General features: G+C 41.5%; 1 protein-coding gene across 1 annotated transcript in view; it reads left to right on the top strand.

The window, feature by feature from the left end:
• The window catches only part of LOC126092414 (lachesin-like), a 348,672-nt gene that overhangs the window by 238,034 nt on the left and 88,669 nt on the right, over window positions 1-21,969 (top strand). The window contains exon 6 of the mRNA XM_049908001.1: window positions 17,691-17,829. Coding sequence (XP_049763958.1) covers window positions 17,691-17,829 — 139 coding nt within the window. The remainder of the gene's footprint in view (window positions 1-17,690; window positions 17,830-21,969) is intronic.

Genomic DNA, 21,969 nt, shown 5'->3' with positions numbered 1-21,969 from the left:
TATGTGTACAATATACTTTTATAGAACTGCTGATGCGTAATCATGGTCCACAAACTGAGAATATATTTTAACACATTCTTACTAGTATGAAAGCATTTTCAACAAGGTGTACTAACGACTTTACGCCCCCCACAAAAATATAAAAATTTCAAATATCTTTCACTGATTTTGAATTTTACTCTCAACATTCGTTTTAAAGAGCTACTGATCCGTAACTAAGACCCTGAAACTGAAAATATCGAGTACGATCTTTCTGGGGAAAGTAACATCTACCAATGAGACTTGAAGATTTTGGTTAAGTTTAACTGGAAAATTTAAATCCTATATGGAAACCGGTTGAAGAATTCATTAAAAATAATAAGTACCTTTCTCAAAATTTTAAACTATAAAAAAAGTGACTTGATTACAATACTTTCAAAAGGTGGGCATAAAGTACGAGCCAGCCTTCCCCCTTGGCATTGCGGGGGTTAACAAATAGGACAGATACACATAACATAGACTTTAGTCATAAATAATATATTCTCCTTCACTATTTACAAGAGTCTGCCAACGCTGAGGAAAGTGTACAATCCCGCGACTGAAAAAACCAGGTCGTTTTGAGGTGATGAACTCGACGAGCCATGTTCGGAGCTTATTCTCATTGGGAAAGGAGTTATCTTGATGCTTATTCGATGCATACCGGAAAATATGAGCAAAGGTCAATAAGATGGATGCGGAGTGACTTCTCATCCCAACTCCTGAAGACTTTCTTGCCAGTGTAGCAGAGAGCAGACGAGCCCTATCGCGCAGTAACATCACTTTACGCAGTCTTCCTGGTCTTATTTATGAACTATTCGGGGAAGCAATTACTTGTATGCCGCTGCGTCTCTGTTCCATCAGATATACAACATTACCTTTTGTAGACTCGCGCAGGTTTTTGTACGGAGAGTTGCTGCTTTGCTTTGGCTCAGCGATTAGTTTCTTTTCCTAATGTTAGCATAAAGACTCCATATCTCGTCACCAGTAATGACACAGGGTCACAGGATATGATTGGTCGGTGATGTTCACGAGCTAGTTGATCGCGAGCAAGCAGAGGTGCACAAACGGCCAGCCACTGATATTTGTGACTTTGGTTCAGCGCATGCGGTACCCACACACCTGGTAGTTGAGCCTACCCCATTGCATGCAAATTTCGCAAAAGGGTGGAATGATGACAGTTAACCACATTCGCCAGTTCTCGACCGCACTGCCATGAATTATTGAGGATTAATGCTTGTAAACGATCTTCATCAAACCACGAAGGTCTTCATGAATGTGGAGAGTCATCAAAGTCACCAATGTCCAAAGCATTTGATTTCAGTGCTCTCTGTAACAGCATTATCCCTATACACGGCACACACATTTCAGGCTGCCTCCACTGATGTGACTCGTCTATTGAACTCAAACAGAAGAAATGCTCCGATTTCTACTTTGGTACTCCATTTTCTAGCATCCACACTCACTATCTCCAAATGACATTATGTAAACTCAAACAGCAACAGTGACCTACAAATAAAAAATTACAATCGATAAATAAACCCATAGCAACCGCAATAGCAACACGCAAAACAAAATCGCTTCGAACTTATGCACCAACCTATCGACTCCTACGACTGCCGTGAACGTCTGCACAGCTCTACGAGCTGGCTGTCTCACCGCTACAACAGCACTACATAGACTGATGGGGTTCAACCATACAGGTAAACACGTGAATGGTTAAGTGTTTGCTTACAGCTGGTACAGCAGTGCAGACGTTGGTTGATCCTGGTCTCCTGACGGAAGGACAGTGGTTTGCGATACTGTTACCTTGTTTGTGTTTGATCGACTTCCTTACATATTGTGTCATTAAAGTCATCTCCGAAGGTTCATTCCAGTGATACAGACGGACGTTTATCTAGTCCCATTAAAGAAAAAAAAACGAAGTTGGAGTAATAATTCGGCAGCAATTAACATAAAGTATCTCTTTGCCGTATTATCAACTATAATTGACTGTAAGACAAATTCTTCGTATACCTGCGATTGCCAGTCCTAACTGCCTCACCCTGTATCAAGTACTCAGTTTTCAAGGAATACACTTAATTATTTTATGTCTACTTCTGGTGCTTGGACATTTAAATGTGTCCTGGCTAAAGAAATAATTGTAGTTTCAGTGCTTTACTTTCACGCACATTATTTTCACGGACTTTAGCGAAGTCTAATATTTTAGAATAAGATGAGGAATAATGCAAACTCACATCGTTATCCAGAATGTGGCAAGATCGACTAGCCCGTCAGCTTTAGGTGATGGAAGTAACGCTATTCTCTTGTGCAAAGAAAACCACGTACTGTGCTTAATACAAGGGTACCACAATGTCAAAACTGCGGCAGTGGCATTCAGAACTTCTTGTTGCAACCCTAATGGAACGTAAATAGCGATACAATTAAATGACGAGGTAACACAGTATCAACAAACGTTTAGCTTATAAGAATGTGTAACTTTCTTACATAGTCGAAAATAATATGATGGAAACGAATACAAAGGTAGGTGTTGTCCTTCAAATAGATTGCAAAATGAATTTAATTGTCATGACATTCGGTTCAAAAATGGATCTGAGCACTATGGGACTTAACATCTATTGTCATCAGTCCCCTAGAACTTAGAACTACTTAAACCTAACGAACCTAAGGACAGCACACAACACCCAGTCATCACGAGGCAGAGAAACAAGACATTCGGTACTGCGGATCACAGTTGGTTTCTACATGACATTTAAAGATTTTTAATACCTTTACCTTACCCTCTTTTGGTAACTACGAATGAAAATGTGGTGTCAAAAAAAAGCTCATTTGAACGAAATTGCAACTAGTAGATAATGAATTTTTCTGTGATTCGATTTATCAAATACCATTATTTTCAGTACAGTGTGACATGTCTTTGCAATCCCTGGCCGGCCTTTGTGGCCGAGTGGTTCTTGGCGCTACAGTCCGCAACCGCGCGACCGCTACGGTCGCAGGTTCGAATCCTGCCTCGGGTATGGATGTGTGTAATGTCCTTAGGTTAGTTAGGTTTAAGTAGTACTAAGTTCTAGGGGACTGATGACCTCAGCAGTTAAGTCCCATAGTGCTCAGAGCCATTTGAACAATTTTTTTTTTGCAATCCCTGCTCTATGAACTGAATGGATAATATTCGTGCGAGCGTGCACATTTGAATGCAGGTGTTTGTGTGTTTGTGTGTGTGTGTATGTGTGTGTGTGTGTGTGTGTGTGTGAGAGAGAGAGAGAGAGAGAGAGAGAGAGAGAGAGAGAGAGAGTGAGACGGTGGGGGGCGGGGGAGGGGGGAACACAGAAAGTGAACAACGACCTTCAAATTCATTTCGTTATAAATATAAGAGTTTAATGTAAATGGTTAACATGCATTCGGTAACAATTTAACTGATTTTTAATATCTTTTGAGACGTCACAGGTCATGTACTAAATAAAGAAATAGGCATTATCAGCCCAACAAGATGTTACTCTATAATGGCATTTAGTGCTAAAAATTTTAGGAAGCATAATAACGCACAAGTAACAGCTTTTCATAATGTATCTCTTCCAGTGCGACTTGTCACGTATCACAATTTATTTTTGTGTTTATATGTTAGCCGCTATGGCTACGGCATTTCAAAATCAGGATTCTTGGACCGTTGAGATAAATATCTCATTCGTTTCGCGTGCAGCAGTGTTTTGAACAATGAGTTGTTATGGCTGTCGGAAGTGTTTGCTGATCGATCAGCAGACACACAGCAAATCGAAAGCAGGAAAGTAATCTTTACTGCAATGTACCTAATGTTACAACAGCAAAGCACTCGGGGTTTGCCAGGACATGATAGTCATTAAGGGAGATATGTCCCGTACATTTACTTCCCTATTAGCATTGTACTCGATAATCTCGCACTTTATCTTCCCAAGTTTTATTCACGACAATCTTGCGTTCTATCTCTTACTCTATTGACTACGTCACTTTTGTTTCTTACTGGAGAAGCACACTGATCAATTCTGATCAGACTGATGTGCTGTGTCAAAGACATTAATCTGAAATGTAGTGTATTGCATCCATTTTTGTAGCTGTCACGTTTATGTCACGTTTGTATCGATCGTGCTAAAGTTCTCCATATTTTAAATCTTACAATTATCGGCGGTATGAAAAGCCAGTATGCGAAATATAAATAGATTCCAATGTAGCAATAAAATATCACTGCACTTATATGTTGCTAATTATAACAGATGAATTTAGTACAAGACGTCCTTCCTACAACTAGGATACTAATTGCACACCCACTCAACTGCCTACTGAGTAGAGTGTACTTTGTTGGACTTAAAAATTTTATAGCATCCAGAAAGAGCGTAGATTATGTCTCTTGAAATCAACTTGATCCTACTTAAACCTAACAGAATACCACTTAATCTGCTTCTGGCATATTCAATTTTGGCATCATTAATTGTTTTAGACATTGGTGGATGAAGTCTAACACAGATGTGTACTTTGGTGTAGGGGCAAAAATGTTTAGCTTTTTCAGAGATATTTTCAGTCTTGGATGTGAACTGCATGTTATTCTCACAGAGTGGCCTTGAGAACTGTTAAATTTTGGTCTAACAAAAGAGTTGGCCTTTCATGTATAATATTAAAATAATTACGAACAATAAAAGTAGCATAATGCACTAACTTACTGATTTCCTTGACACAGAAAAAGGTGAAGCACAAGAATTGCACAGCTTCTGAAACCAACTATTCAGTAAGCGTCAATTGTTTTATGAGATTAAATCCGCATCAACAAAATGGTTTAGAAATTTAAATATTTGTCTAATGTTTGCTACCCAAGAATCATTTGCATCATTAACCATTGATATTCTACTTAAGTACTTACTATTTCACTTACCGTTGTAAGACACATTTCTCCAAAATAAGGTCAGATACTCTTTCACTGTTGTTATGAAAAAGTTTTCAATTTAGGTTTTTTGTGTTTTGCATGAGGGTGGGTGCTCTGTTCAGTAAACGATGTAAAAAAGAAGAAACGTACACTTAAAAAAATGGCTCTTATTACTATGGGACTTAACACCTATGGCCATCAGTCCCCTAGGACTTAGAACTACTTAAACCTAACTAAGGACAAAGCGAAATGCAATGACCTTTATTGACGATAGGAAATGAAAAAAATAAATCGATATTTTGTGCAGAAATTGCCTGTGGATACTTGTGACGCGGCAGGTGCCTTATTCATTCACCAATGATTGTGCTTTCCAGTTTGCCACCACTGTCAACAAATATTCCCGAATTGAATATTGCGTCAGACTAAGGTGGCATCACTCTGTCGGCTGTATACACAAATTTTTATTCAGGAAACATCTAGCTCTGTTTTGAAACGGAAGGCACAGAGATGCCTTCTGTTGCCACTTAACGTACCATTTCGAACTCCACGCGCACAGTTCAAAAGCTAAGTTGGAAACATAGACAGACACACCAGATACCTCACGTCTCGCAGAAAGAACCTAATGTATATGGACGCTTGTCGACAAAAATACACTTCTCATCTTCAACTATAATTAGCTTTCCTTGCTGTATATGTAATACACTGCTTTCGAAGCAAGATAAAAATTTTGCGAACTCTAGAAATGATTTCAACCCATTCAATAAAATTAATACCCTTGCTAAATGATTAGGCTATAGATAGTTGTAAAGAAAGTGAGTATACGAGGCAATGTAAGGGTATGAAAAGAGTTAGATCTATAGATGCGACGTTCACAATGCGCCTTTTTGCCTTTCATGTTTGCTATTTGAGAACAGTGATATATGGAGCACAGGGGGTGTTGAAGATCTAGGTCACTTTAATGCATTAATAAAAAAAACATAGCAGAAATCACAAACAGATAAACAACATAGTTAATGTAACTTCCTGGCAGATTAAAACTGTGTGCCGTACCGAGACTCGAACTCGGGACTTTTGCCTTTCGCGGGCAAGTGCACACAGTTTTAATCTGCCAGGAAGTTTCATAGCAGCGCACACTCCGCTGCAGAGTGAAATTCTCATTCTGGGAACATAGTTAACCTTAGTGCATTAGGTAAATCTAATATCTGAGCAATATTAAGGTGCACCAATCATGATGACGTAAAGAAAAACAATCTGCTTATTTTTGTAATATTGTTGCACATTGTGAAAAGTTTGAGTAAGTCGTCATTGTAAATACGACAGATACAGTTGATTACAACGGTTAATTTTTTTTCCCAGTCGGAAGCAAGCATTATACGGCACATTGCCAAGGCTTGTCACTGAGACTCTGTCTCGAGAGGTCAGTTCTGTTCTCTGGGACACCAGAACGACATCGGCGGAGTGACTTAAAGGTAGTCCACGCTTGTGTGTCGTCATGTGGTAGTCCAAGTGCCGTACATATTTGCAGATGCTGGATTTCAACAGACTTGCTCGACTGAAATTCTGACGCAGTCAGTTTCTTAGTTGTCTTAAGGGGACCACACTGTGGTTCAGGTCGAAAAAAATCGATTTTCGGTTTTCATCATATTTCGATAGTTTAAGTTTTTATATGAGTACTCTGAAAAGGATTTTGCTGAAAAAAATTTTTTTTCGAGCATTTAAAGAGCATTTTCCTACCACGTGTGTTTATGAGCCACGCCCACTTTTCTGTCACCCACTTTTCTGCACATATTTTAGATCTCTATATCCCCTAGATTGCACGTTAGGAATTTCTTTTTACTGCTGAGTGTGTTGGCTATCGGTATTATTTTGTTTCTGCTGTTTGCAAACATCACGCTTGCAAACAAGCGGTTAGTTTTGTTCAAGTGTGATTGCGAGTAGTTGTTATAGAAAACTTGCAGGTATACTATGGGCAGGCAATTAGGAGAAATAAGGAAAATCTGGAGGCAATGAAGAGAGGCAATGTTTGGGCCGTATTCTTCCATAAGTCCTCTACTGATGATAAGCCACGTCATGGATTGTGTCCATCAGGAGAAAATTCGTGGTGCAAATACAATAGGGCTCAGGCAACTGGAGAATCTTATTCTCACCAGCATTCACTTCCTGTTGCTGTTATTACAGCAATTAAACCTAGTTTCAGAGACTTTGCTCATCCTGACCTTCTAAGAAAATGTCTACATGGACAGAAACAGAACCCAAATGAATGTTTCAACAGCGTAATTTGGAACCGCCTTCCCAAAACTGTATTTGTAGGCATGCATACCATGAAATTAGGAGTTCATGTGGTTTTATTAAATTCAATTGTGGTAATATTGGGTACTGAAAAAGCTGAGAATTTATCCTGGTGAAAATATGATCACTGGGCTGCAACATTGCGATAAAATGGGGGTAGCCGATGCAGACAGGTCTGCATCTAATATGGCCAAGAAAGCAAGACATGCAACCAGGAATGTGAAAATGGTGCTGGAGGAACTGCTAGAGGCCAAAGAAGGGCCATCATATGCAGCAGGACAGTTTTAATTAACTGTAAGTAAGAAATTTCAAAAGTTATATCTTTAAAGTCAATTTCCCGCAAACTAAAATTTCCAGTACATATGCCCCATTATATCAGAAACTACCATAGATAAATGAATGAAATTTTCAGAGACTCTGCGTAACATAAAAAGCCACCTCTGGTACTACATTCATTAATATTCCCCCATTAGGAAATCCACAAAAAATATTTTCTGCGGAAAAGACTTAATATTGTTTGTTAATAAATTTAAAAAAGTATTTATTAAAAACTATAAAATGGATAAAGTAGATTTTAGTACAGTTGACTCTATTAGCAACATTTAACATGCAGTAAAAATATTAAGGTCCTGCATCAAATAGTTTTTCAGAAATGGGTCCAATACTTGCCTAAATTAATATGGATTAGATAGGCAGGGTGTGGTCCTCTTAAGTAAACGGTTTCCCGACTTCAATCGTAATGAAGCCTTTGGCGCTGTTGGCATGGTCTTCTCTTTTACTGCTGCTGTTTCACGTAGGAGATCGGGAGTAGTGACTCCAGGGAAACACCGTAGGTTCTTCAGAGTAGTGGGCCGCTGTTGCACGAAGTAGCTAGCATACATAACACATGAAGGCAAAAGGTATCTTGTTTAGGTGACAGATTTTACACTAATTTTTTACACTGAAAGTTAGCTACCAGTCCCTGCACCACTTGTTTATTGTCTGTATATATCTGATTTCTCAATAACTTTCTGGAGCTACAACAACTTCATCTACAGGGTGGTACATTGATAGTGACCCGGCCAAATATGTCAAGAAATAAGCGTCAAACGAAAAAACTACAAAGAACGGAACTCGTCTAGCTTGAAGGGGGAAACCAGATGGCTCTATGGTTGGCCGGCTAGATGGCGCTGCCATAGGTCAAACGGATATCAACTGCGTTTTTTTTTTAAATAGAAACCTCCATTTTCATTAGATATTCGTGTAGTAAATAAAGAAATATAAATGTTTTAGTTGGACCATGTTTTTCGCTTTGTGATAGATGGCGCTGTAATGGTCTCAAACATTTGGCTCACAATTTTAGACGAACAGTTCGTAACAGGTAGGTTTTTTTAATTAAAATACGGAACGTAGGTACGTTTGAACATTTTATTTCGGTTGTTCCAATGTGATACATGTACCTTTGTCAACTTATCATTTCTGAGAACACATGCTGTTACAGCGTGATTACTCGTAAATACCACATTAATGCAATAAATGCTCAAGATTATGTCCGTCAACCTCAATGCATTTGGCAATACGTGTAACGACATTCCTCTCAACAGCGAGTAGTTCGCCTTCCGTAATGTCCGCACATGGATATGCGCTGACGCATGTTGTCAGGCGCTGTCGGTGGATCACGATAGCAAATATCCCTCGACTTTCCCCACAGAAAGAAATCCGGGGACGTCAGATCCGGTGAACGTGCGGGCCATGGTATGGTGCCTCGACGACCAATCCACCTGACATGAAATATGCTATTCAATACCGCTTCAACCGCACGCGAACTATGTGCCGGAAATCCATCATGTTGAAAGTACATCGCCATTCTGTCATGCAGTGAAACATCTTGTAGTAACGTCGGTAGTACATTACGTAGAAAATCAGCATATATTGCACCATTTAGATTGCCATCGATAAAATGGGGGCCAATTATCCTTCCACCCATTATATCGCACCATACATTAACCCTCCAAGGTCCCTGATGTTCCACTTGTCGCTGCCATCGTCGACTTTCCGTTGCCCTATAGTGCATGTTATGATGGTTTACGTTACCGCTGTTGGTGAATGATGCTTCCTCGCTAAACAGAACGCGTACAAAAAATCTGTCATCGTCCCGTAATTTCTGTTGTGCCCAGTGGCAGAACTGTACACGACGTTCAAAGTCGTTGCCATACAATTCCTGGTGCATAGAAATATGGTACGGGTGCAATCGATGTTGATGTAGCATTCTCAACACCGAAGTTTCTGAGATTCCCGATTCTCTCGCAATTTGTCTGCTACTGATTTGCGGATTAGCCGCGATAGCAGCTAAAACACCTACTTGGGCATCATCATTTGTTGCAGGTCGTGTTTGACTTTTCACATGTGGCTGAACATTTCCTGTTTCCTTAAGTAACGTAACTATCCAACGAACGGTCCGGACACTTGGATGATGTCGTCAAGGATACCAAGCAGCACAATATCCATACATCAACACGATATAGACGTTTTCCGCAATTGGTAAACGGTCCATTTTAACACGGGTAATGTATCAGCAAGTAAATACCGTGGCACTGGCGGAATGTTACGTGATACCATGTACTTATACGTTTGTGACTACTACAGCGCCATCTATCAGGAAGTGCAAAAGTAGTCCAACTAAAACATTCATATTCCTTTACGTACTACACGAGTATAAATAAAAAATAGGGGTTCCTATTTGAAAAAACGCAGTTGATATCCGTTTGACCTATGGTAGCGTCATATAGCGGGACAGCCGTAGCGCCATCTGGTTTCCCCCTTGAAGCTAGACGAGTTTGGTTCTTTGTAGTTTTTTCGTTTGATGCTTATTTCGTGAGATATTTGGCCCGGTCACTATCAATGGACCACCCTGTACATTTCGAAAGCCTTCTAATGGGTACTTATGATATTACTATCATTTACGCCCGTGTGTTACGCGACCGTTTTTCCCAAACCTGGCGCACAGCTAGTATAAAACCACAGTTAAAAAAGAGTAATCGTAGCCTAATAACTTCCTATTCCTCGAACATATCCGCATCCTCTACACCTCCCGCCGTCTTGAACCCCCTCACCCCCTGGTTGCTCCTCTCCTCTCCCATCCTCGCCCCCTGCCACGTCTTCACCGTTGTGTCCCCCCTACCCTCCATCTCTACACCCTCCATCTCCTTTCCCAAGGTGGCTTCCGTCAATTCCCCCTCCCGGATGATGCCCTCTCTCCCTCCATTTATCCTTCCTATCAACTATGATCCTCCCTCCCCCTCCTTTCCTCTGTCCTTTCCCTGGGCTCCCTCTTCCCCCCCCCTTCCGTCCTGTTTCCTCCCTACTACACCTCTCCCTACCTCCCTTCTCCCCCCCAGTCCTTTTGTATTCCCCTCCTCTGCCTACCCCCCTCCCTGTCGCGTCTGCCCCCCACCCCTCTTATGGGTCCTCATCCTCCATCAGCTCCTTTCCCGGTTCCCCCCCCTTCGCTTTTACTCTCCTTTCCCCCCTTTTTTGTTTTCCCATCTTCTGTCCAGTTTCCCCCCACCTGCTCTCGACTGTGGTGTCACATTTGCCGACTTTCTCGTGCAGTGTTCTAGTGACTATTCAGCGTTGTTTGTCTTTCACGTGTTGCGAACAGAAACCATGCTGTCGCTGGGTGTGAATTTTATATCCTTTGCGAACAGAATCCAGACTGTCGCCGTGTTTTTTAATTGTCTATTGTTTTCCCTGTCTGTTCCGCATGTATTTTTATTCGCTTCATCATCCCTCTGTTGTTTGTTTTAAGTTCCCCGTTTTCTTTTCACCTTGTTCCTCACTAAGTCCCCGATTTTATCGCCTGTTTTTTATTATTATTTATTCTCCTGCTCTTTGTCAGAAAATCTGTAGGCTGAAGAGCGGCATCCTAAGCTGCTGCCAGCCCGCCCCCTTCGGGGGGAATTGAAATTCAATAAAGGAAAAGAAAAAACCTAATAACTAATCTCGAGAGATTAATGAGACGTACATCAATACAAGAGATTGCAAGTAAGTAATGAAATTAGTCTACATTACTATACGTAACTGCATGGTTCATCTAAATAAGAGGCAATTTTGGAAACATATTACGTTGGGCTGCAAACGAGTGAATGGGCACCAGGTCATGTAGTTCCACAGTGAGGAACACATTTCCCCATGAGAGATCCCGAAAAGTACTAGCTGGGAACTGCACAGGTCAACACTACTGCCTTTGTATGAAGAAAGGGCGTTGGGCGCCGGTCACAGAAGACACGATATAAATACCATTTCCAACAGTGTAGGGCTACCAGCAGAATCTGTCTTACAGCTTGAAGACAGAAGGAAGAGAGATGCCGTTTTTGGCGACATCTGGTTAGACGCTTTTATGAATAAAACGTAGAGAACGTTGCAGTCCTCAAAATACTCTGCCTGCAGGAGATAAGATGGAGTGATAACCTGTAGTCAGGACACCTTTGAAGGCGTGAGACGCCGCCGGGCCTAGGCGCTGCAAAAACCGAACGTATAACAAAATGTAATAGCTGCTAGGACTGGATAACATAAATAAATTACGTGTCACAAACAGGTAAACGGCTGAGCTGTCGAGATCACACCGCACTGGTCATTGCAAATGACAGAGAAAGACAGAGCATGATGCAGTCTTTCAGCACCAAAAGATAGGAAATATTTAACTAGTTAACCGCATGAAATCAGAATCACTCAGGGAACCAGATTCTCTTAGCGCAGTTTTTTGCCGGTTGGCACTCGAAATATCCATAGCTTAGCCAATCACATTGACGTAAAGAACGAAAACCCGAAAACCAGAATCTTCCATTTCGGAAGCGGACGAAACAAAATCACTTCTCAGCCACTGCTGTTCTTCGTCAATGTGCGCTTGCCCCTCCGCCATACTTCATCTCGGTATCTCATGAGCTTATCATCCAGATGCCTCTTCGAGGAAATGTACTGGAGGACTTACAAATATCTCGGATTGAGTTGAACTTCGCCACTGACGCAAGCTATTGGCGCGAAACCGATGACTGATTTTGCTGCTACTTCAGCCTCCATCTGCGGATCAAAATGATGAGGCCTACCTGTGATAACGAGACAAGTAGTGGGGACAGTCAAATTAGTTCTGCTGAGACATGCTTGTAAAATTTTACTATCAATATGCTTTCAATTCTGACCACAGATGCAAACACACGTCCATTAAAACTAACGTTTCCGCAGTCACGGTAAGTTTTGACATCACGAATGTTGTTATTTTATAGTGAGACGCCGTTATAAGATTTTGACCCCCAAATCCTTCACCAAGATTTGCTAAGATAACTGTTTGATATCGTGTATGTTTTTCAGATGACTCAATGTCCGTTTCAGTGTAATAAACTGAGTTAATTGTGATTCTTGTTTAATCTCGCAGCTGTAGAAATCCCTATTCATTACTTCGTGGTTTATTACGCCGGATCGACAGGGCCCTCTTGAACATTATCCTTTGCACTATCAAAGATCATTATTACTTATGCCATTATCTACAATATTGGCACTAGAGTATATGTCAACTACTCTCTCTTAACCCTTCCTCTTCTTAACTATCTTACTTTTGTCGTGTTCTATTTCATTGTTTTTTTATTACTGTAATGCCTTTTATACGTTATAAGCTCATTACAGACTTCAACTACTGTGTCCTTTATTTTACGCTATTCAATTAATTATTGAAAACCAGTGTATGCTGACATTAGCGGCAACTGGTGAACTTACAACATAAACATCTTGTGGCTACTGCAGCTTGTTTTGAACGGAACTGCTACTGACTCGTGCATATGATGTTATTTATATATATTTGACGACGCTGCGACTGATTCTGCATTTAACATTTCACGATGCCACTGTGGGTGCAGTATATTAGTACTTACTATAAAACAGGTATGCCTCTTCTTCCTTAAAGCACACAAATGCATAAATTTGTCCCCAATACTTTTCATTATGGTCTATTTATTGTTTCTTAGCTTTAGACAATCTGCGAGTGTATTTATGTTTTTTCCCAATTTTTGCTGGAGATCTGATGGTCATTATAGACCGAAACCGGTTTACACTGAGACAGGTATCCAACCATATAGTCCATCGTCCTTGTCGGACAGTGAAACGTAGTCCAAAGAACGGGTATTAAACATAATTACGAATATATAAGATCATCCGCAGCATTGTAAAAAACAACTGTGATCAGATTTCATATAATTTCGCACCAATGTGACCGTTTAGTGCATAATAAAAACTACGGATTTTCAAAGTAGGACAAGAGGAAATCGTTCCAAAAGAGGCGTTTGCGCTTTTGAAGGATTCTAAATACAATTTACAGGATCTTCATGACAATGACCTACTACGTTATGCACATCAAACTGCACGCATCATATATTTCAACAGAAGCAGTGAATTGTTGAATAACGTGAAAAAGTGCTACATAATTTGACGAAGGAAGTTAACGAAATTTCATACAAAGCGTCAACTTTACGTGCACAATAAATTGCGGAATCGACCCGACGGTTTGTAGATGACAAAAACACAATTATCGCATGGTTCAGTAAGGAATTTCTTTTCAATTGGGATATTTCGGTATCGTAAGAGGAAATGCATTTGGAAGGCACCCAGTAAATTAGATGTAATAAGTGAGTTGTATCAAGATCAACTTACATCAATGCCTTAACGCACTCGTGAACAATTATGCCAACTGGTAATCTGAATGGTAAAGTGGCTGGAGAGTTATTTACTGTGCGGCTAGAAGTAGAAGGTGTTCTACCCCTACTCGTGTATGTGATTTTCAGGGGCAGTAACGAAAACTTACCTCACAGACAGTATGTGACGTCGCGAGTTAATTCTCGGTAACATTCGTTGCTATACAACTCGCAGTATTGCAGCCGGAGGCAGTTGAAGAAACCGGAACTTGTGTCTTAGTCATTGAGTCATGTACACCTGCTTCCACGGTAGCGTGAGAACGGCTCCTCTGTTACTTCTTAGCGATCGTTCATTCACCACCTATAGGAACATAAATAAATGATGTTAAATATTATTCAATCACTTTTGAAATCGGTACACTACCTTTTGCCATTGAGGAGAAGATTGTATCCAAATTTCAGCTTTATAACTATCTTTGTTTCAGAGATAGAAAAAATTGCTTAAAAACTCAAAACCCAACACTTACGAAACTAAATTCACTTAGGAAATACAATAGTTTATCCTTTGGTATTATCTAAAACATGAACAGAACTCTCAGTGTGCAGAATAAATTAATTGAGATTTTCATATTAAACCTTTCATTATTTTTTGATTTCGTAATATGAAAATCAGAAAACATTATTTATTTATTTATTTCGAGTCAAAAACATTACAACAATATTTACAATATATACAATATAACAAATCAGGTCAAATCATAAAAGAACAAACTAAACGGTATTAGCCCAAAATTGTGCAACGGCAGCAGCATTGTCTGAAACATCAACAAGCTCTTGTGTGGAACATGATACAGGACATCTAGGACAGTTAATTAAATGTTTGGTTGTCTGTTCTTCTCCGCAGTCACACAAGGTGGAAGATTCCTTCATGAAGCCCCATTTAAACAGATTGTCCTTAGTTCGTCCGACGCCACTCCTGAGCCGATTTAGAGACTTCCACACTGTCCAGACTTGATTTCCACCAGGAGGAAGGGTCTCAGAAGGAGTCATCCAATCATTACTGTCAGATTTTGCTGTCCACTGAGATAGTCTGGCTGCTCCAGTCCGACCGGTGAGGGGTGTAGTAGTTCTCATGAAGCTCCTCCTAGATTTGAGTCTACTAATTGGTGGCTGGTATCCATGTAGCAGGTGATCGGTGTTATGATCTGCTTTATGTCTCTCAAGTTTGGCTGGTTATTACTGGTGTCTAAGATTGTTGTGGGAGTATATGTGAGTGAATGAGAGAGTGTACATGGGACATTCGTCAAATTTTAATGTTGCATTATACAGGGTGAATCACATAACGTTACCGCTGGGTATATTTAGTAAACCACATCAAATACTGACGAATCGATTCCACAGACCGAACGTGAGGAGAGGGGCTAGTGTAATTGTTTAATGCAAATCATACAAAAATGAACGGAAGTATGTTTTTTAACACAAACCTACGTTTTTTTTTAATGGAACCACGTTAGTTTTGTTAGCACATCTGAACATATAAACAAATACGTAATCAGTGCCGTTTGTTGCATTGTAAAATGTTAGTTACATCCGGAGATATTGTAACCTAAAGTTGACACTTGAGTACCACTCCTCCGCTGTTCGATCGTGTGTATCGGAGAGCACTGCAACATACATCGCGTTTCTACACAATGATCTGCCAACGTTGCTCGAAAATGTCCCACTGGAAACGCGTCGACGTATGTGGTATCAGCATGATGGTGCACCTGCACATTCCGCAATTAACACTAGGCTGACCCTTGACAGGATGTTGGACGGGCGTTTCATAGGACGTGGAGGACGCATAAATTGGCCAGGTGATGAATCACCATTCCCTTTGGATCCCAACGTAATTCGGTGCTCTCCGATACACACGATCGAACAGCGGACGAGTGGTACTCAAGCGTCTACTTTAGGTTACAATATCTCCGGATGTAACTAACATTTTACAATGCAACAAACGGCACTGATTACGTATTTGTTTATATGTTCAGATGTGCTAACAAAACTAACGGGGTTCCATTTAAAAAAACGTAGGTTTGTGTTAAAAAAACATACTTGCGTGCATTTTTTTATGATATGTACTAACCAATTACACTAGCCCCTCTCCTCACGTTCGGTCTGTGGAATCGATTCGTCAGTATTTAATGTGGTTTACGAAATATATCCAGCGGTAATGTTAGGTGACTCACCCTGTATACCGTCTTAAGTAACCTGCAAGAGTTACACAATCCTGTCGTGGGAAAATGTTCATAGGGAATTTACCCACTTTGCTGATAACGTATGTCTAGGTGTGATTGCTATTGTAACAGAGCATCCAGAAGGTCAGCTGGAGTATTATCTGCATCTAGATGATATTTCCAGATTTATTGCCTTTTAGTTTTCGTTTATTGAACATTACTTTAATATTGGCATGTCAAATGACGTAAATGCGTCTGTGTATAAGAATTGGTGCAAACCAGTTCTGGCAGAAATTTGATCATGAGCGAGTATTCTGATTGGCAGTGAGTATGGTCAGCCAATCAGAATTGAAACGGTTCCCGCTCATTACCTGATAGTTATACTGGGACTGAGGCCACTAGAAGGGAGTCGCTTGGTATCTTTGAACGCGGACGGCCGTGTTACTAGTGCGAGTCAAAATAATGTGTAAAATGAAGGAATATTGAGTTCCTCGTGTTTCATACGTGTCGTGACTAACGCTGATGTAGTTGCTGACAGTTCTGTGAAGTTTGGAAGTTACAGAACTGTATTGTTCGAATGATATTTGCGTGTGAAAATATGTGCCTTCGTAGTATCCGCGAGACATATTTCAGTATTGAACCAATGACCATTTTTGGCGAGTAAGTTCTTTTTTGAAATCCACCAGAAGGACCGAATGTAATAACTCGTGTTAGTGGTGGAATTAATGACTTTGGAAACGTTGTTTATCTCGGGTCTGATCTGGACAGATTTCTGGCGGATGTGCATGCGAAATGAGTGAATGAATTGTGAACTTGACTAAAATAACCAATAGTTTAAACGTGGACTGAATAGTACTGTTTCTTTGGTTATAAAAACAAATTAACATTTCTGCGTGGAAATTTCGGCCATTGTTTTCCAGAGACAATCCATTATCTTACCGCCCGATAAATTTTTTATTGACAGTTTTTCTGCTGAACTTTATTTTTATTACTAGAGTTGCGCAACCTCAGTAATTGTAGATATTCGATGGGTTTTTTTATCAACGCTGCTTTTACATCATTTTCTAAGTATCTACGTTGCCGAGTGAAGGGACATCGGGCATACGCCGTTCTGAGGCAGGTGAATTTCTAATTAGTAGCCTGCACACGGAGTCTCAAAACCCGCAACGCCGCAAGCAAGAGTGGGAAAACGGGCGTAAGAGGACTACAAGTGTGGCATGGGTATTGCTTTTGTCAACAGCTGATCAAAATAACTTGCTTGTGCTGGTCTGTGTATAAAAATCATTCTCATTTAGAGAGAACTATCGGTCATGAAAAGTGTGTGATATTGCAGTTGATACCATATGGAACCACCGGTCGAATTCAGCCCCTCGATGTTTCTTTTTACAGTACTTGTGAAACATATTATCGTGCTATCTGCACCTACATTTTAACGGATAACCAGTTTCACAGTAAGCTCCACGACAGACAGCCTTACGAAAGATTGAACTTGGAACCTCCCATTCAAGGGATTCCTCATCAGACTGATGGAAGAAAAGAATAGGTCAACATCCCTGTATATGACTGCCTGTAGTTTTGTGCACTCTGCTTAATGGTACTGGTTGTTTTCCTCTGTTCCAGTTGCTCCCTCGGTGAAGGTCCCGAACCAGCTGCTTGGAGCCCCCCTGGGAACCGACGTGCAGCTGGAGTGCTATGTGGAAGCCTTCCCCAACACCATCAACTACTGGGTCAAGAACAGGGGAGAGATGCTACTCGATGGGTAAGAAAGCTGCTCGCGCCTTATGTATCAAATACTGAGCAGAGGGCTACTATGACGTTACACGTACTATGCCGTTACATGTATTACAAACGATTTGTTCGTATCCCGTGTATTTGTACAATATGCAGTTGATAGTGGCTGCTTTCACCATTTAGATGGAGGTATAAATTTTCTGGATCGGAAGTTCGGCCCCTTTTGCCTTATTTGCAGTAACTCCTTTAGTTGCTGATCACAAGTAGGTCATAGCTCAACAAAACCCTGCCCGGGTTCCAGCCGCGCCAGGTGTTTAAAATCCCACGAGCTGTCCACCGAACGTTTCTCGGCTATTGTCACGTGGTAAATGATTTCCGTGTTGACGTGGCCTCGCCGTTATAACGCCGCGTTGATGGCTGTGACGTCACTCGTGCTCGCTTTCTCCCCAATTCTGGGCCAACGAGATACACGAGCTCTGCAACGAACTTTTGACGTCACACTGGTCGGCTTCTCCGCCAATCTTCGCCAGTTCTCGGCTCTGTGCAGGACCCACGAGGTCTTAATTTTTTCGTGTGCTATCGAGAACTTTCAGGTATTTAGACACTCAGCCAAGAATTATTCAAACCGTCTGAAATAGTTGCTCACTCCCCGCCAGAAGCAGCTGCTGGCTCTCTTAAGACCCGCCAAATATAGTGACGTTTTCGTCCTTCGTCCGTCGCGCCCGTATCAGGCTTGTGATGGCCGGGTGCCAGGCTACACTGAGCTACAGGGTGTTTCAAAAATGACCGGTATATTTGAAACGGCATTAAAAACTAAACGAGCAGCGATAGAAATACACCGTTTGTTGCAATATGCTTGGGACAACATTACATTTTCAGGCGGACAAACTTTCGAAATTACAGTAGTTACAATTTTCAACAACAGATGGCGCTGCAAGTGATGTGAAAGATACAGAAGACAACGAAGTCTGAGGGTGCGCCATTCTGTACGTCGTCTTTCTGCTGTTAGCGTGTGCTGTTCACAATGTGCAAGTGTGCTGTAGACAACATGGTTTATTCCCTAGAACAGAGGATTTTTCTGGTGTTGGAATTCCACTGCCTAGAACACAGTGTTGTTGCAACAAGACGAAGTTTTCAACGGAGGTTTAATGTAACCAAAGGACCGAAAAGCGATACAATAGAGGATCTGTTTGAAAAATTTCAACGGACTGGGAACGTGACGGATGAACGTGCTGGAAAGGTAGGGCGACCGCGTACGGCAACCACAGAGGGCAACGCGCAGCTAGTGCAGCAGGTGATCCAACAGCGGCGTCGGGTTTCCGTTCGCCGTGTTGCAGCTGCGGTCCAAATGACGCCAACGTCCACGTATCGTCTCATGCGCCAGAGTTTACACCTCTATCCATACAAAATTCAAACGCGGCAACCCCTCAGCGCCGCTACCATTGCTGCACGAGAGACATTCGCTAACGATATAGTGCACAGGATTGATGACGGCGATATGCATGTGGGCAGCATTTGGTTTACTGAAGAAGCTTATTTTTACCTGGACGGCTTCGTCAATAAACAGAACTGGCCCATATGGGGAAACGAAAAGCCCCATGTTGCAGTTCCATCGTCCCTGTATCCTCAAAAAGTACTGGTCTGGGCCGCCATTTCTTCCAAAGGGATCATTGGCCCATTTTTCAGATCCGAAACGATTACTGCATCACGCTATATGGACATTCTTCGTGAATTTGTGGCAGTACAAACTACCTTAGACGACACTGCGAACACCTCGTGGTTTATGCAAGATGGTGCCCGGCCACATCGCACGACCGACGTCTTTAATTTCCTGAATGAATATTTCGATGATCGTGTGATTGATTTGGGCTATCCGAAACATACAGGAGGCGGCGTGGATTGGCCTCCCTATTCGCCAGACATGAACCCCTGTGACTTCTTTCTGTGGGGACACTTGGAAGACCAGGTGTACTGCCAGAATCCAGAAACAATTGAACAGCTGAAGCAGTACATCTCATCTGCATGTGAAGCCATTTCGCCAGACACGTTGTCAAAGGTTTCGGGTAATTTCATTCAGAGACTACGCCATATTATTGCTACGCATGGTGGATATGTGGAAAATATCGTACTATAGAGTTTCCCAGACCGCAGCGCCATCTGTTGTTGAAAATTGTAACTACTGTAATTTCGAAAGTTTGTCTGCCTGAAAATGTACTGTTGTCCCAAGCATATTGCAACAAACGGTGCATTTCTATCGCTGCTCGTTTAGTTTGTATTGCCGTTTCAAATATACCGGTCATTTTTGAAACACCCTGTACAAACCGCCGTCTTTATTAGTGGTGTTCTCAATCACTTCTATTCCTACACCTTCTTATATAAGGTGTCCCATTTATCTTGATCACCCTAAATAACTGTTTGTCCACATGCAAATTACAAAATAATTTAAGCAATGATCTTTAGCCGTCAGGGGGACATCGATCAGCATGATTACCTTCGTCTGTAGCTTTGTTTTTTACAAAGATATGAACAGCGTGCGGAGGCGCGGTTCCTTTCCGTCCCTTTACGACGTACCTGTACCTACCTGTGAACATTGTCTCAGCGGATCATCAGTAGGAAAGCCGAACAAAGCCTACTATACTTCGACGTGAACCAGGCTGCAATTAAAGTCACTAATCCTTGTTTTGGGAGAAACTTTTCACACGAAATGAAAGATTGGAAATTTTGTCCTTGATTAATATATTCTGAAACTTAGGTCAACACGTATCACTGCCAAGCCCGTGCTAGTCTTAACGCAGTCACTCACTATCCCTTTCACTCACATTAGCAAGTTTATGGTGCTGCATTTCCCGAAAATGTAAATGCCACAAAAATACCGATTGTTTTTGATTGAGGTGCTCGAAAAATATTAAGTCACTCGGTAGCTAATGCAGTCACAGTTTTTAGCCACCGACCTCTATAGACCACGCGGAATTTATGTCTTTTCTCGTCACAAAATTCACTTAAAAATTCCGAGATTTCTACACACCCATCGGAATAATTATGCCGTGACTTTTTCACACATTAGCCTTTTGTTTTCTAATGTGATTTCGGATAATTTACCCGTTAATACGTTAATTTGGTGGTTTATAACGTCTTCACGCTCTGTCAGATGTTCAATGCTTTCCTTTAGGTTAGTCTGTGTACGTGTCAATTCAGGAAGTTGCGCAATTGTACATGACATGGCGTCTTGCTTTTGTACTAATTGCGGAACCATTTCCACTTGTTCCCGTACAGTATCTATCTTGAATTGAAATTAAATGTCGTGTGGCTAGGACCTCCCGTCGGGTAGACCGTTCGCCTGGTACAGGTCTTTCGATTTGACGCCACTTCGGCGACCTGCGCGTCGAAAAAAATGTCGTGTGACGAGAGCCTCCCGTCGGATAGACCGTTCGCCTGGTGTAAGTCTTTCGATTTGACGCCACTTCGGCGACTTGCAGGTCAATGGGGATGAAATGATGATGATTAGGACAACACAACACCCAGTCCCTGAGCGGGAAAATCTCCGACCCAGCCGGGAATCGAACCCGGGCCCTTTGGATTGACAGTCTGTCGCGCTGACCACTCAGCTACCGGGAGCGGACAGTATCTATCCTAATAGCCACATACTCCTTCATTTCGACACGTACGTGGTGAGTAGATTCCTCACATTGTGCTTTCACCAATTCTATTTGTGAAGTTAATTTTCTTTCCGTCTCTTCGGCCTGATCTCTGAGTTCTTTGGTCTTCGCCTCTATCCGCTGCTCTAATTCGGAAAAACTGTCTTGTAACTGCTGCTTAATCTCAGTCTGGACTAATTTCATCTTTTCTTGAGTTTGAGTGACTGTCACTAATTGTGCTTTAATATCGGTTTTCAGATTTTCCTGACCTTCAGTAACGGAGGCTAATTTCGTATTAATGTCGGTTTTCAAAGTATTCATGCTCTCTGTTATCATCTGCATCTGTCTCTTCATAATTACCAGTGGATCTAATCCCTGCTGCGTACCTGCTGTTACACCTCCAGCCGTGTCTACAGGGCGTTCTATTGCACTATCTGTAGCCATCGGTCCTACAACTTACTGCTTCATTATTATCAGTGCTAATAGCTGAAGGCTGATGAGTGCTGCTTTGCTCTGCTTGACTCATCCTAAAC

The sequence above is a fragment of the Schistocerca cancellata genome, chromosome 7 (genome assembly GCF_023864275.1).
Source record: "Schistocerca cancellata isolate TAMUIC-IGC-003103 chromosome 7, iqSchCanc2.1, whole genome shotgun sequence".
In the NCBI taxonomy this organism is placed as follows: Eukaryota; Metazoa; Arthropoda; class Insecta; order Orthoptera; family Acrididae; genus Schistocerca; species Schistocerca cancellata.
The sequence above is the reverse complement of the archived record's forward strand: the minus strand, read 5'-3'. Positions and strand labels throughout refer to the sequence as shown.